This window comes from Pristiophorus japonicus, unplaced genomic scaffold, assembly GCF_044704955.1.
Source record: "Pristiophorus japonicus isolate sPriJap1 unplaced genomic scaffold, sPriJap1.hap1 HAP1_SCAFFOLD_676, whole genome shotgun sequence".
Classification (NCBI taxonomy): Eukaryota; Metazoa; Chordata; class Chondrichthyes; family Pristiophoridae; genus Pristiophorus; species Pristiophorus japonicus.
In genome coordinates, this window is record NW_027254589.1 from 110379 (window position 1) to 127673 (window position 17295).

Here is a 17295-nt window from a genome sequence, read left to right on the forward strand (position 1 = left end):
AAGGTTCTTGTATTCTCGTCGCCAAATAAAGGTTCAAAGTGAGTACTGTTTAACTAAGCAAAGTACAACCTGGCTCTGCTTTATTTAGGCCCAAAGGTGCTTGATTCTCAAAATGGCTGGACTTTTATACCTGAGTAGCACCATGTGCGTGCTGCTCAGTGGCCTCCAACAATGATGCCATCTTTTGGCTACAAACAGAATGTACATACATAACTGCGCCGTTGTCCCAGAGGGAGAAGAAACGGGGAGCAAGGGTCAGCAGTGGAGCTGAGGCCGAAGGGTGCGGCACTGTTGAAGAAACCATGATAGCAGGAAGACTGTCTAAGGGAGATTATGGCCCCAAATTTGGTGCACTCACCGTCCGCTGCCACCGGGTTTTATGGGGGGTCTCCCCTCAGTGCGAATTTGATGGAGGCCTCCCATGGGCGGGTAGGGAAGACCGCTGGGAACTGTCCGCTGGCGCGCAACTCATGTAAGTGTCCTCCCGCCCGCCGACCTGCCAATTTGGTCCGGATGAGCGTCTGCTGCAGCAGGGGGAAGGATTGCCATGTGGAGACATGTCTAACCTCAACGGTAAGTAAGAAAACTTGCAAAAAAAGGTTAGTAAACTTCTTTTATTTTTTTTTTTCCAGTGATTCATGTGGATGGGGTCCACTGTTGGGTTGCAAAATTCATGGGAAACCCCCCCCAACAGTGTTTGGACTCAGTGGAAAGGAAATTTAATTTGGAACTATCTACCAGAAAGTTTGAGATCCTAAAGTGCACATGGAAGAAACTACGAACTTTAATCGAATTTGGGATTTTACAAAGAAGATTGAGTCTATGTGGGCAGGGCTAAAGAACTAAAGGATAACTATCCTTCAAAGAAGCCAGTTTGAGTATTGAAGCTGTCTGGGGTATTGAAACTAAAGCAAATTGTCTGGAGAATTGTGGATACTCGAAACTCTTCTTCCCAATTAACATAGCAACAATTGACCCAGAGGTAGCTAACCATCATCCTGATCTGGAAAACCATTCCAGCACATACATAAGAACAATGGCACAATCAGCCCGCATGATAAACCCAAGCACAGACAGTCACTGCAAATACCAAAGCTAATATTTCCATCAAGAAACAGATTTAGAAGATCGACACATCCGAGACAGGTTAACATTTGATGAGCCCGCTGAAATATCAAGCCCGCCAAAATTAAACAAAGAATCCGGGCTGATTTGGCGTGAAGATTAGAATAGCTCCAAAGGTATAACTGGGCCCTGCTTTAACAAAGGGTATGCAATGCGATGCTTGCTTTTGCTTCAGAAGACACTGCTAGGGACGCTTAGCAGAAGGTATGCACACAGCAGTATAGCATAATAGAACATCAAGAAGGGAGAAAGATCACCACTGCAGTTTTAGCTAGCTTCTCCAGCATTGACGTCCTGAAATCGGAAAAAGGAAGGAAGAACATCACCATTGCAGCAGCAACCAACCACAGCCAACGTTGTACCACCAAAAGCACCGCGATCGACCAACTTCAAAACAAAACTCCACAAGGAAGAAACCGAAGAATTGAAAGATACTTCATCTGCCATGCATTTGCCCACTCACCTAATCTATCGAAGTCACTCTGTAGCCTCATAGCATCCTCCTCGCAGCTCGCACTGCCACCCAACTTAGTGTCATCCGCAAATTTGGAGATGCTACATTTAATCCCCTCGTCTAAATCATTAATGTACAATGTAAACAGCTGGGGCCCCAGCACAGAACCTTGCGGTACCCCACTAGTCACTGCGTGCCATTCTGAAAAGTACCCATTTGCTCCTACTCTTTGCTTCCTGTCTGCCAACCAGTTCTCAATCCACGTCAGCACACTACCCCCAATCCTATGTGCTTTAACTTTGCACATTAATCTCTTGTGTGGGACCTTGTCGAAAGCTTTCTGAAAGACCAAATACACCACATCAACTGGTTCTCCCTTGTCCACTCGGCTGGAAACATCCTCAAAAAATTCCAGAAGATTTGTCAAACATGATTTCCCTATTTGATAATATGTGTTTGCAAGTGACGAAAAAGATTTGTATGATACATGATGTTGTAAATGTTATGTATGCAACCTTAGGTAACCTGTATCATACCGCCACCAGAGGGCATATCTGGTGGAGTCCCAAGGGATGCTGGGATCCCTTGGGAGCACTGTATATAAGCAGGCCTCCCATGCTGTATCAGCACTCTGGAGTTTGAATAAAGGAGCTAAGATCACACTTACTCATGTCTACAGTACTCAGTTAAATTTCCTTATTCTGAACATAATAACTGCCGACGAGATAATGAACATTCACGCGAAAATGCAGAGAACTGTTGCTATCCTGGAGAAATTCTCAGAAGGGAACGATTGGGAGGCCTTCGTGGAGCGACTCGACCAATACTTCGTAGCCAACGAGCTGGAAGGGGATGAAAACGCTGCCAAATGAAGGGCGATCCTCCTCACCGTGTATGGGGCAACAATCTATGGTCTCATGAAGAATCTTCTAGCTCCGGTGAAACCAACAACCAAATCCTATGAAGAACTGTGTACGCTGGTCCGGGGGCACCTAGATCCGAAGGAAAGCGTTCTGATGGTAAGGTGTCAACGGTCTGAAGGCCAAGAAGTGGTGAGCTACGTCGCCAAACTAAGGTGCCTTGCAGGACATTGCGAATTCGATGGATTCTTTGAGCAAATGCTAATGACTTCTTTGTGCTTGACATTGGCCATGAGGTTATCCTTCGCAAACTGTTGAAACACCGAACCTGAGCAAAGCCATAACGATAGCCCGGGCATTTATGTCCACCAGCGATAACACCAACAAATTTCACAGCATAAAGAGATTTCGGCAAGTACTATACACAAAGTAACGTTGTTTTCAGGCAGGAATGTGCATGGCAGAACGTACACGCCTGCAGCTGCACAACCTCAGATGACCCAGAGTCTGCCATCAAACGTTGTTGGGGGTGCGGAGGTGATCATCGAGCCCATCAATGCCGCTTCAAACACTATGTGTGCAAAGGCTGTGGAACAATGGGACACCTCCAACGAATGTGCCAACGAGCTACAAACCCTGCAAACCACCACGTTGCAGAGGAGGATCGATCCACGGCGGATCAGTCTGAACTAGAGATTCGAACCGAAGAGGCAGAAGTGTATGGACGACACACCTTCATCACGAAATGTCCACCGATCATGTTAAAAGTCAAACTGGAGGGAATTCCTGTATCCATGGAACTGGACACAGGTGCGAGTCAGTCTATCATGAGCAAAAAGGCCTTCGACAGGATCATATCACTATTCTCAGAGAGCAAAGGGATTAATATCAATGCCTCTGCCTGCATCCAAAAATGGGAACTTACACTGTCTGCATATAACTTTGTAATCCGCCACAGACCAGGCACAGAGAACTGCGCTGATGCTCTCAGTCGGCTCCTATTGCCCACCACCGGGGTGGAAATGGCACAGCCTGCAGACTTGCTCTTGGTGATGGATGCATTTGAAAATGAAAAGTCACCAGTTACGGCCCACTAAATCAGGATCTCGACCAGCCAGGATCCTTTAATGTCCCTTGTAAAATAACTGTGTCCTCCATGGGAGCTGGTCCAGTGTTCCAACGGAGATGCATGAAAAGACCATGCCATTCCAGCGGTGCAAAGACGAAATATCCATTCAGACAGACTGTATTTTGTGGGGTAATTGTGTGGTTTTGCCTAAGACAGGCAGGGAAACATTCATACGTGACCTACACAGTATCCACCCAGGCATAGAAATGATGAAAGCTATAGCCAGATCCCATGTGTGATGGCCTGGCATCAGCTCAGATTTGGCATCATGCGTGTGCCAATGCAACACTTGCTCTCAACTGAGCAATGCACCCAGGGAGGCACCGCTAAGTTTGTCGTCATAGCCCTCCGAACCGTGGTCTAGGATCCACATTGACTTTGCGGGCCCGTTTCTAGGCAAATGTTTTTGGTTGTTGTGGATGCTTATTCAAAATGGATTGAGTGTGTATTAATGTCTGTAAGCACGCCCACTGCCACCATCGAAAGCCTACGAACCATTTTTGCCTGATGTCCTTGTCAGCAACAATGAGCCTTGCTTCAGCTTCACCAGTGCTGAATTCAAGGAATTCATGATCTGCAATGGGATCAAGCACGTCACATCTGCCCTGTTCAAGCCCGCATTCAACGGCCAGGCAGAACGGGCAGTCCAAACCATTAAGCAAAGCTTGAAACGTGGGTCCCTGCAGACCCGCCTGTCCCGAGTCCTGCTCAGCTACCGCACCAGACCCCACTCGCTCATGAAAAGGGCGCTCAAAACAAGGCTCTCTCTAGTCCACCCTGATCTCCATGATCACGTCGAGGGCAGGTGGCAGCGACAAAGCATGTATCATGATCGCGCAAACTTGTCATGCGATATTGAAGTCAATGACCCTGTATTTGTACTCAACTATGGACATGGTCCCAAATGGCTTGCTGGCATCGTCATAGCCAAAGAAGGGAGTCGGGTGTTTCAGGTCAAACTTGCCAATGGACTACCTTGCAGAAAGCATTTGGACTAAACCAAACTGCGATTCACAGCCAGCCACGAGCAACCCGAAGAGGACACCACCAACTTCGACCCTCCAACACACACACAAGTGGCAACTGACATCAAGGTTGACCACAAAGCTGAACTCACCATCCCCAGCAGACCGGCAAGGCAAGCTGCCCTGCAGCCCAGCAAGGAACCAACCAACTCACCCACACCTGCATTTGTATCGAGACGATAGACAAGGGAGCGAAAATCCGCAGATCGTCTCACCCTGTAAATACGTGTACTATTGACTTTGTGAGGGAGTGATGTTATGTATACAACCCGAGGTAACTTGTATCATACCGCCACCAGAGGGCATATCTGTTGGAGTCCCAAGGGATCCCAGCATCCCTTGGGAGCACTGTATATAAGCAGGCCTTCCATGCTGTACCAGCACTCTGGAGTTTGAATAAAGGAGCTAAGGTCACACTTACTCATGTCTACAGTAATCAGTTACATTACCTTATTATGAACATAACAGTAAATGCTTTTAATGTTAAATAAATGATATTAAAAAAAATATGGGTAGCACTCTCGTCTTTGAGTCAGAAGGTTGTGGGTTCAAGTCCCACTTCAGAGACTTGAGCACAAAAATGTCTAGGCTGACAGTCCATGCAGTGCTGAGGGAGTGCTGCACTGTCAGAGGTGCCGTTTTTCAGATGAGACTTTAAACTGAGGTCCCGTCTGCTCTCTCAAATGGATGTAAAAGATCCCAGGACACTATTTTGAAGACAGAGGAGTTATTCTCAGTGCCTTGGCCAATATTTATACCTCAATCAACAAAACAAAAAAAAAGATTATCTGGTTATTATCACATTGCTGTTCGTGGGAGCATGCTGTGCGCAAATTGGCTGCCGCGTTTCTTACATTACAACAGTGACTGCACTCCAAAAGTATCTCATTGGCTGTAAAGCACTTTGAGACATCCAGTGGTCATAAAAGGCATGATATAAATCCAACTTGAATTTTTTGAGAATGTTTCCAGTAGAGTGGACAAGAGAGAACCAGTTGATGTGGTGTATTTGGACTTTCAGAAGGCTTTCGACAAGGTCCCACACAAGAGATTAATGTGCAAAGTTAAAGCACATGGGATTGGGGATAGTGTGCAGACGTGGATTGAGAACTGGTTGTCAGACAGGAAGCAAAGAGTAGGAGTAAATGGGTACTTTTCAGAATGGCAGACAGTGACTACAAGCTTCTGTGCTGGGGCCCCAGCTGTTTACATTGTACATTAATGATTTAGACGAGGGGATTAAATGTAGTATCTCCAAATTTGCGGATGACACTAAGTTGGATGGCAGTGTGAGCTGCGAGGAGGATGCTATGAGGCTGTAGAGTGACTTGGATAGGTTAGGTGAGTGGGCAAATGCATGGCAGATGAAGTATAATGTGGATAAATGTGAGGTTATCCACTTTGGTGGTAAAAACAGAGAGACAGACTATTATCTGAATGGTGACAGATAAGGAAAAGGGGAGGTGCAACGAGACTTGGGTGTCATGGTACATCAGTCATTGAAGGTTGGCATGCAGGTACAGCAGGCGGTTGAGAAAGCAAATGGCATGTTGGCCTTCACAGCGAGGGGATTTGAGTACAGGGGCAGGGAGGTGTTACTACAGTTGTACAGGGCCTTGGTGAGGCCACACCTGGAGTATTGTGCACAGTTTTGGTCTCCTAACTTGAGGAAGGACATTCTTGCTATTGAGGGAGTGCAGCAAAGGTTCACCAGACTGATTCCCGGGATGGCGGGACTGACCTATCAAGAAAGCAGGAATGGGGTACTGTAGTTGCATGTTCAGCCATGAACTCATTGAATGGCGCTGCAGGCTCGAAGGGCCGAATGGCCTACTCCTGCTCCTAGTTTCTATGTTTCTATGTTTCAACTTTTTCTTTCTTTACCACTTCCCACCCTGCCATAGTATCCCTCGATCCCTTCTCCCTCATGGATGCACCAAGCCACCAGCTTCAACTGCTCCGTGTGGCATCGAGTTCCACATTCTCACCACTCTCTGTAAACAGATCCCTCCTAAATTCTTGATTTGATCTGTTAGTGACTATCTTACCTATTTATGTCCCTTTATTCTAAACTCACTCACAGGTGGAAACAATCTCTCCACACCCACCCTATCGAAACCTTCATGGTTTTAAAGACCTCAATCAGGTGTCTTTTGCAGAGAAAAGAGTCGCTGGCTGCTCAATCTTTCCCAAAAGTTGCATCCTCTCAATTTTGATAAGGTGCTTTTAAATCTTTCCTGCACTTTCTCCAGTGCTTCAATATCCTTTTGTAGTATGGAGACCAGAACCGCTACAATAGTTCCAAGTGTGGTCTAAGCAAGGTTCTGCGCGAATTTAACAAAACCTTCCAACTTTTTAAAATTTTATTTTTACAAATGAACCCTCGTACTTTGTTTGCACTCTTGATGCCCTGATCAAATTGTGTTTAGAGATTTGTGTATCTATTCCCAGATCTCTGTGGGCCGAAAAAAGGCAAAATGGTCCCTTCTGATCTCTCGAGAATGCTAACTTGTCACATGGTCCTATTTCAGTTAGAATAATCCCAGTGTTTCTGCCCCTTCTTTACAGCGTTGAAACATTTAGCCCTCTTTGATACTCAGTTTTAAATGTACTTTGCTCTAATTTCTGTTTGTATCCTCTGGCCCCAGTTTGCTGGCTTACTTTGAAGCAATAATCTAAATAGCAGCAAGAGAAGGGGAAGTATCAGGAACCCACAGCTACCAGCGTAAGGAACCAATAACGAAAGAAAGACTTGCATTTCTACCGACCTTTCACAACCGCAGGACTTCCTAACACGCTTTACAGACAATGAAGTAATTTTGAAGTGTAGTCACTGTTGTAACATAGGAAACGCAGCAACCAATATGCACACAGCAAGATCCCACTAGCAGCATGCGATAATGACCAGACAATCAGTTTTAGTCATGTTGGTTGAGAGATAAATCTTAGCCAGGACTCTGGGGAGAACTGCACTGTTCTTTGATTAGTGCCGTAGGATCTTTTACATCCACCTGAGAGGGAAGACAAGGCCTCGGTTAATAGAAACCTAGAAACATAGAAAATAGGCAGGAGTAGGTCATTCGGCCCTTCGAGCCTACACCACCATTCAATGAGTTCATGGCTGAACATGCAACTTCAGTACCCCATTCCTGCTTTCTCGCTATACCCCTTGATCCCCCCAGTAGTAAGGACGACATCTAACTCCTTTTTGAATATTTTTTTCGTGAATTGGTCTCAACAACTTTCTGTAGTAGTGAATTCCACAGGTTCACCACTCTCTGGGTGAAGAAGTTTCTCCTCATCTCGGTCCTAAATGGCTTACCCCTTATCCTTAGACTGTGACCCCTGGTTCTAGACTTCCCCAACATCGGGAACATTCTTCCTGCATCTAACCTGTCTAAACCCGTCAGAATTTTAAACGTTTCTATGAGATCCCCTCTCATTCTTCTGAACTCCAGTGAATACAAGCCCAGTTGATCCAGTCTTTCTTGATATCCCGGGAATCAGTCTGTTGAACCTTCGCTGCACTCCCTCATTAGCAAGAATGTCCTTCCTCAAGATAGGAGACCAAAACTGTACACAATACTCCAGGTGTGGCCTCACCAAGGCCCTGTACAACTGTAGTAACACCTCCCTGCCCCTGTACTCAAATCCTCTCGCTATGAAGGCCAACATGCCATTTGCTTTCTTAACCGCCTGCTGTACCAGCATGCCAACCTTCAATGACTGATGTACCATGACACCCAGGTCTCGTTGCACCGCCCCTTTTCCTAATCTGCCACCATTCAGATAATAGTCTGTCTCTCTGTTTTTACCACCAAAGTGGATAATCTCACATTTATCCACATTATATTTCATCTGCCATGCATTTTCCCACTCACCTAACCTATCCAAGTCACTCTGCAGCCTAATAGCATCCTCCTCGCAGCTCACACTGCCACCCAACTTAGTGTCATCCGCAAATTTGGAGATACTACATTTAATCCCCTCGTCTAAATCATTAATGTACAATGTAAACAGCTGGGGCCCCAGCACAGAACCTTGCGGTACTCCACTAGTCACTGCCTGTCATTCTGAAAAGTACCCATTTACTCCTACTCTTTGCTTCCTATCTGCCAACCAGTTCTCAATCCACGTCAACACACTACCCCCAATCCCATGTGCTTTAACTTTGCACATTAATCTCTTGTGTGGGACCTTGTCGAAAGCCTTCTGAAAGTCCAGATACACCACATCAACTGGTTCTCCCTTGTGTATTGGAAACATCCTCAAAAAATTCCAGAAGATTTGTCAAGCATGATTTCCCTTTCACAAATCCATGCTGACTTGGACCTATCATGTCATCTCTTTCCAAATGCGCTGCTATGACATCCTTAATAATTGATTCCATCATTTTACCCACTACCGATGTCAGGCTGACCGGTCTATAATTCCCTGTTTTCTCTCTCCCTCCTTTTTTAAAAAGTGGGGTTACATTGGTTCCCCTCCACTCCATAGGAACTGATCCAGACTCTATGGAATGTTGGAAAATGGCTGTCAATGCATCCGCTATTTCCAAGTACTCTGGGATGCAGACCATCAGGCCCTGGGGATTTATCAGCCTTCAATCCCATCAATTTCTCCAACACAATTTCCTGACGAATAAGGATTTCCATCAGTTCCTCCTTCTTACTAGACCCTCTGACCCCTTTTATATCATGAAGGTTGTTTGTGTCCTCCTTAGTGAATACCGAACCAAAGTACTTGTTCAATTGGTCTGCCATTTCTTTGTTCCCCGTTATGACTTCCCCTGATTCTGACTGCAGGGGACCTACGTTGTCTTTACTAACCTTTTTCTCTTTACATATCTATCGAAGCTTTTGCAGTCCGTCTTAATATTCCCTGCAAGCTTCCTCTTGTACTCTATTTTCCCTGCCCTAATCAAACCCTTTGTCCTCCTCTGCTGAGTTCTAAATTTCTCCCAGGCCCCGGGTTCGCTGCTATTTATGGCCAATTTGTATGCCACTTCCTTGGCTTTAATACTATCCCTGATTTCCCTTGATAGCCACGGTTTGAGCCACCTTTCCTTTTTTATTTTTACGCCAGACAGGAATGTACAATTGTTGTAGTTTATCCATGCGGTCTCTAAATGTCTGTCATTGCCCATCCACAGTCAACCCCTTCAGTATCATTCGCCAATCTATCCTAGCCAATTCACGTCTCATACCTTCAAAGTTACCCTTCTTTAAGTTCTGGACCATGGTCTCTGAATTAACTGTTTCATTCTCCATCCTAATGCAGAATTCCATTATATTATGGTCAGTCTTCCCCAAGGGGCCTCACACAACGAGATTGCTAATTAATCCTCTCTCATTACACAACACCCAGTCTAAGATGGCCTCCCCCCTAGTTGGTTCCTCAACATATTGGTCTCGAAAACCATCCCTTATGCACTCCAGGAAATCCTCCTCCACCGTATTGCTTCCAGTTTGGTTAAGCCAATCTATATGCATATTAAAGTCACCCAAGATAACTGCTGCACCTTTATTGCATGCACCCCTAATTTCCTGTTTGATGCCCTCCCCAACATCACTACTACTGTTGGAGGTCTGTACACACCTCCCATTAACATTTTTTGCCCTTTGGTGTTCTGCAGCTCTACCCATATAGATTCCACATCATCCAAGCTAATGTCCTTCCTAACTATTGCATTAATCTCCTCTTTAACCAGCAATGCTACCCCACCTACTTTTCCTTTTATTCTATCCTTCCTGAATGTTGAATACCCTTGGATGTTGAGTTCCCAGCCCTGATGATCCTGGAGCCACGTCTCTGTAATCCCAATCACATCATATCTGTTAACATCTATTTGCACAGTTAATTCGTCCACCTTATTACGGATACTCCTTACATTAAGACACAAAGCCTTCAGGCTTGTTTTTTTAACACCCTTTGTCCTTTTAGAATTATGATGTAGTGTGGCCCTTTTTGTTTCTTGCCTTTGTTTACTCGGCCTTCCACTATTGCTTTTTACCTTTCTACCATCTGTTTCTGACTCCATATTACTTCGCCCTTTCTCGCTGCAAAGGTTCCCATCCCCTTGCCATATTAGTTTAAACACTCCTGAACTGCATTAGCAAATGTTACCCCCAGGACGTCAGTTCCAGTGTCATCTGAATGATGGCACCTCCAACACCGCAGCACTCCTTCAGTACTGCACTGGAGTGCAGTGTTGAGGTGTGCGGAGCGGGACTTGAACTCACAACCTTCTGATCTGGAGGTGAGAGAGTGACCCACTGAACCACACCTGACCAGCCTTGTTCTCCCGGCCCCACGTCCACCTTCGAAGAAGCTGGTACTCCTGGCCTCACTTTGTCTGGTCCACTGGTTCCGGCCGCCTGTGGTATGCCTGGTGAGTGAGAGGCTGGGAATGCCGGAATTCTCAGTGTTGGGAGTCCCTCGCTTCACCACCTCCTACGTCGCTGGCCTGTTTGGGCCGGGCAGAGGCCTCACCCCTTACCAGACCCAGCAGATTCACCAACGTAAGGGCAGGACCTGGGTATCCAGGGCCCAGGCCCAACTTGTGGCCTTTTTACCAAAGGTCCACCGGAGTTACTGCAGGAATGTGCCAGAAGGGATGCAGATTTTCAGCTCCAATGAGCGGATTTCTCAAATGTTCCATTTCTAGTGATATTTTAAGAACATTTGAAAATTCTGGACAGGAATAGACCCACCGGTCCACTCAGCCTGGCCCATACTGTGCTTCTCGACTTGAACGGGAAACACTGCATTCAAAAGCGATTATTACAAACTAGTTTCGCTGCTTGTTTGTAAATGTCAGCTGTGGCTCAGTGGCTCGCTCTCTCACCTCTGAGTCAGAATGTTGTGGGTTCAAGTCCCACTCCAGGAACTTGAGAACATAGATCTAGGCTGACACTCTAGTGTAGTGCTGAGGGAGTGCTGCACTGTCAGAGGTGCTGTCTTTCAGATGAGACAAACCGAGACAAACCGTCTGCTCTCTCAGGTGGATGTATAAGCTCCCATGGCGGCATTTCAAATAAGAGCAGGGAAGTTATCCCCAGTGTCCTGGCCAATATTTAGCCCTCAATCAGCATAATAAAAACAGATTATCTGGTCATTATCACATTGCTGTTTGTGGGAGCTTGCTGTGCACAAATTGATGCCGCATTTCCTACAACACAGCAGTGCCTCCACTCCAAAAGTACTTCATTGGTTGTAAAGCGCTTTGAGATGTCTGGTAGTCGTGAAAGTCGCTATATAACTAGTTTGTACCAATCTCTTTTGAATGCAGTGTTTCTTTTTCTTTAAGTGTGAATATGTTTTTCCAGAGGACAGCCCACTTGCTCTTGTTATTCGTTCCTCTTTATGTGGTTTGTACTTGAGCTGTGAGAACCCTGTAAGGAAGTTCAGTGACAATCAGCTATCTCTGAAACATCGACGGTAACATATTATACAGTGTGTGAATGAACAGGAATTTCATCTTTTAAAAATAATTAATTTGAAATGTTTGGCCCGAGGCTCACAGCCGTGACTCTGACCCTCTGTGTCGCAGTGGGTAAGTAAATGCCCAGAGTGGGGTCACCCAACCTGGGTTTGGTTTCATATGATCACATTTCTGAGTTTGATTTCGCGATTGTGGCCGGGTGGTGTGAGTCGGGTATTTTGCAGTCAGATATTTATGTTTAAGAATTGAGATATGTTGGGATTTCTCATGGTTCAGTGGACAAATACCCGGTAAGATGTGACACTGAGCCACACTGCCCAGTTATCCCACTCCTGGTCTGTGTGTGTGACTGCTGGGGTGTGGAGACCAATAGGATCAACTGCTCTTCCAGGCTGAGAAGCCATCCACGATGTATTGTTCAGATTCACTTGTGAAGAACAGGCGTTGGGTGAGCTATCAGTAGGCTGGCCCCTCCTGTGAGGTAAGAGACAGTATTATACTAAAAGCAGAGGCTGACACAAATGCAAGGCAACGTGGAAATAAAGCAACAAAGGGATACAAAGAAAGTAAGATCTGCATAAAGGAATACAGAAAAAAAATACTGGTGATGACTATCAAAGCGAACAGCAGAAGTTGTAAGGGGTGGTTTTCAGGGGGGGTCAGCTTTCCCTTCTGACCTTATATGAGTGGTTCCGAATCGCTCCCACACCCTTGGTTCTCGACTCTGGAATTATGAAGGGACTGTGACAGACTTGGACAGACCATCGGTTTCAAGGTAGGAAGCAGGTATGGCTTTATTGTGTTTAAAAGGAAGTAAAAGACACATCTTTAATAACACACAATACCAATACACACTGAGGGGTACAACACATTGAATAAATTGTCAACATACAGCCTGTGAGAAAAAGAATACAGCTTAAATGCTAAATGGGGTAAAGAGGAGAATGAAGATACATTTACTCAAGTTATCCCAGCCTCCCCCTCCGAATTCCCCTAACTAAGTTATAGCTCTGGGGATTCAGGGGCTATGCTCACCAATGCCTTTTGACAGTTGCCAGTAAATCGCGGTTTCGGGGTTCACTGCACATGGCCTTCAAGGCGAGCCGTACCCCGGACGGGAGAGAGGACTTCGGACTGCGTAGTCTTCAGTTGGGGTGAGTCCGTTGAGCGGTAAGTTGTGTTTTGGATGTATGGGGTAAGTACCCACTTTCTTTGGTTCGGAATAGTTTTAGTTATTCCTTTTAGGTAATTTCTCACCCGTTGGTCATTCAGAATTAAATTGTAGAGTGGGAATAAATGTTGATTCTTCGGTTTTTGCTGAGTTGGTTTTGGTTGGTTATTTCGCTGGTTGTGGTGGCCTGGGTTGTCAATTTGGTTGTTGACAACTTTCTGTTTCGTGGGCCTCTTGCTGTTGACCCGCTCGGTCTATTCTTGATGATTTCTTGCAGTTTTCTCCACTACTCCATTTCTTCACTCCCTACCTCCGGCTGCTGATGTTTTTCCTTGTAAAACTGGGAATAGATATACCCCCAAAAGGCTTCCTTATCTCCCACCAAATCTGGCCCAGCTCTTTGTTTCAAGGGAGCTGCTCATTAGTTTTGAGCTCTCTTCTTTGTCAGAATTTGTCGGGCTCGTTCAGCAGTAATTTGATTATGATGTGTTAATGTGGAAAATCACCGGTTGGCATTGTTGAAGCAGTGTTTAAACTCTTGGGCCGTTGGGCTGGGCCCGTGATTTCTATAGGTCTATTTGCATACCACTAATGGTCTCTGGTGATTAGCCTGATAGCTCTTGGTGCGTTTATTGTCACTAGGGAGCAAATTTTTATGTCTCACAGTTCTTGTTAGTTATCAATCAACTCATTCTCCCAGATAGATTGAATTCGCTCCAATACCCAATTCCTGAGTGAAGTCCCATCCTCTGTTCTGGCAGCCTGTTGCAAAAATGTTCCTTTAGAGATCTTAAACTGTAAAGCTCTTAGGTATCTTCCTCAGAGTATTTCCTAGGATACCAAAATGTTCTTCTAGTTCCAAATTAAATTCCCTTTCCTATGAGTCCAAACACTGGTGGGGTGTGGGGGGGGGGGGGGGGGGGGTGGCTCCATGAATGCATCCCCTTTTTTTTTCCCCCTGCATGCCTCGTCTGCCCCTTTAAACTCATTTGTGTCCCAAAGTTTTTCCTTCCATTTTAAAAGTCCAGAAAGGAATTTTTCTTCTTTGCAGGGGAAAGGTACAAGGAATCTTTGCGAAATATTGGTGAATTCTACAAAGTTATCAACAACCATCATAGGCAGTCCCTCGAAGTGAGGATGACTTCTTCCACCCAAAAAAGGATGAGTTCACAGGTGTTTCAATGAAGGACCTAATATTCCAGATCCCGAACTACATCTTGAAGGGTGGAAGATGCCTGTGCGTGATTTTTTTAACGTGGTGGCCATTGCGCACCAGCCACCACACGGGCTTGACAGAGCTAGGATTAACCAAGACGACTGGAGACCAGCTCTGCTGCACGGACCTAGTGCACACACATACCGCAGTGTGGACTAGCCCATGCTGAAGTAGAGACCATGTCAGCATTTACGATTCAGTTAGATGGGTGAATGAACATAAGGAAAATACAGGGATATTGGAAAAAGGCAGGCACATGGGATTAGGACTGTACTGCTTGAGCGGAGGATAATCACAGATTGGTTGTGCATGTACTGCCTGTTTCCATGTTGCATGTTCCAAATAGCGCCTTTCACAGCCACCAGAATTGCAAAAGTGCTTTACAGCCAATTAAGGATTTTTAGAATGTAGTTGTTATGCTCATAATAAAGAATACTGTATGCAATGAGAAGTGTGACCTTAGCTCCCTTAATTAAACTCCAGAGTGTTGGTACAGCATGGGAGGCCTGCTTATCTACAGTGCTGCCAAGGGATGTTGGGATCCCTTGGGACTCCAACAGGTAGGCCCTCTGCTGTTGGTGTGATACAGGTTGCCAAGGGTTATAAAAAACATAACATCACTCCCTCCCAAAGTCAATAGTACACTTATTTACAGGGAGAGACGATCTGGGGCTTTTCGCTCCCTTGTCTATTCTCTCGGTACAAATACAGGTGTGGGTGAGTTGATTGGCTCTTCACTGGGGTGCTGGGGATGGTGAGTTCAGCTTCATAGTCAACCGTGATATCGGTTGCCACTTGTGTGTGTTGGAGGGTTGAAGTTGGTGGTGTCCTCTTCGGGTTGCTTATGGCTGTTTGTGACTCGCAATTTGGTTTGGTCCAAATGCTTTCTGCACATTAGCCCATTGGCCAGTTTGACCCGAAACACGCTACTCCTTTCTTTGCCAGCAAGCCATTTTGGACCATGTCCATAGTGGAGTACAAATACAGCGTCATTGACTTCAATGTCGTGTGACAAGTTTGCGCGATCATGGTACATGCTTTGTTGATGCCGCCTGCCCTCGACGTGATCATGGAGATCAGGGCGGACAAGAGAGAGCCTTTTTTTGAATGCCCTTTTCATGAGCAGCTCGGCTGGGGGAACCCCGGGGAGCGAGTGAGGTCTGGTGCAATAGCTGAGCAGGACTCGGGACATGCGGGTCTGCAGGGAACCTTCGGACATACGTTTCAAGCTTTGCTTGATAGTTTGGACTGCCGGTTCTGCCTGGCCATTGGATGTGGGCTTGAACGGGGCAGATGTGATGTGCTTGATCCTATTACGGGTCATGATTTCCTTGAATTCAGCACTGGTGAAACACGGCCCATTGTCGCTGATGAGGACATCAGGCAGGCTGTGTGTGGCAAACATATGAGGCCCATCAGGCAGGCCATGGCTCATAGGCTGTCGATAGTGGCAGTGGACATGCTTACAGACATTATTACACATTCAATCCATTTTGAATAAGCATCCACAACAACCAAGAACATTTTGCCTAGGAATGGGCCCACAAAGTCAACGTGGATCCGAGACCATGACCACAAACTTTAGCGGTGCCTCTCTGGCTGCATTGCTCAGTTGAGAGCAAGTGTTGCATTGGGGCACGCAAGACTCTAAGCCGGGCCACCACACATGGGATCTGGCTATGGCTTTCATCATTACTATGCCTGGGTGGATACTGTGTTGGTCATGTATGAATGTTTCCCTGCCTTTCTTCGACAAAACCACGCGATTACCCCACAAAAGACCATTCGCCTGTATGGACATTTCGCCTTTGTGGCACTGGAATGGTTTGATCTCTTCATGCATCTCCGCTGGGACGCTGGACTAGCTCCCATAGAGGACACAGTTTTTTACCAGGGACAGTAAAGAATCCTGGCTTTGGCGGGCCGTGATGGGTGACTTTTCATTTTCGAATGCATCCATCACCAAGAGGAAGTCTGCAGGCTGTGCCATTTCCACCCCGGTGGTGGGCAATGGTAGCCAACTGAGAGCATCAGCGCAGTTCTCTGTGCCTGGTCTGTGGCGGATGACATAGTTGTATGCAGACAGCGTGAGTGCCCAGCTTTGGATGAGGGCCGAGGCATTGGTGTTAATCCCTTTGTTCTCTGAGAATAGCGATATGTGGGGCTTATGGTCAGTTTGAAGTTCAAACTTGAGACCAAACAGATACTGGTGCATTTTTTCACCCCATAAACGCACGCCAGAGCTTCTATTTCAATCATATTGTAAGCCCTTTTGACCTTGGACAAACTCTCGGATGCATAGGCGATCGGTTGCAATGTTCCCGATTCATTACATAGAAACATAGAAAATAGGTGAAGGAGTAGGCCATTCGGCCCTTCGAGCCTGTACCACCATTCAATAAGATCATGGCTGATCATTCATCTCAGTACCCCTTTTCTGCTTTCTCTCCATACCCCTTGATCCCTTTAGCCATAAGGGCCATATCTAACTCCCTCTTGAATGTTGTAACACACCCGACCCCGTATGATGACGCATCGCAAGCTAGCACTAATAGTTTACATAGGTTATACAGAACAAGCAGTTTGTTGGAACATGACAGATTTCTGTCTTTCTCAAAAGCAGCGTCTTGTGATTTCCCCCATAACCAGTCGTCTCCCTTGTGCAGTAGCACATGTCGGGATCTAGCAAGGTGCTTAACCCAGGTAAGAAATTACCAAAATGGTTGAGGAGTCCCAGGAATGACCACAGTTCCATCACATTCTGTGGTCTCGGCGCATTCTTGATGGCTTCCGTCTTGGTGTCGGTGGGTCTGATGCCGCCTGCCGCAATTCTTCGTCCTAAGAACTCGACCCCTGATGCCAGGAAAACAC

The 17295-nt window shown here is 46.1% G+C and overlaps 1 protein-coding gene across 10 annotated transcripts in view; it reads left to right on the plus strand.

Annotated features, from left to right (window-relative positions):
• LOC139256021 (uncharacterized) overlaps nt 1–17295 on the plus strand; it is a 172728-nt gene that overhangs the window by 64588 nt on the left and 90845 nt on the right. The window contains exon 1 of one of the 10 annotated variants that reach the window (XM_070874087.1): nt 12034–12148. The exons of 8 other annotated variants lie outside the window; for them this stretch is intronic. In XM_070874087.1, coding sequence (XP_070730188.1) covers nt 12097–12148 — 52 coding nt within the window. In that variant the 5' untranslated portion in view covers nt 12034–12096. Of the gene's footprint in view, nt 1–12033; nt 12149–17295 lie in introns of those variants that run through there. One more of the 10 variants, XM_070874086.1, reaches the window with a different exon arrangement.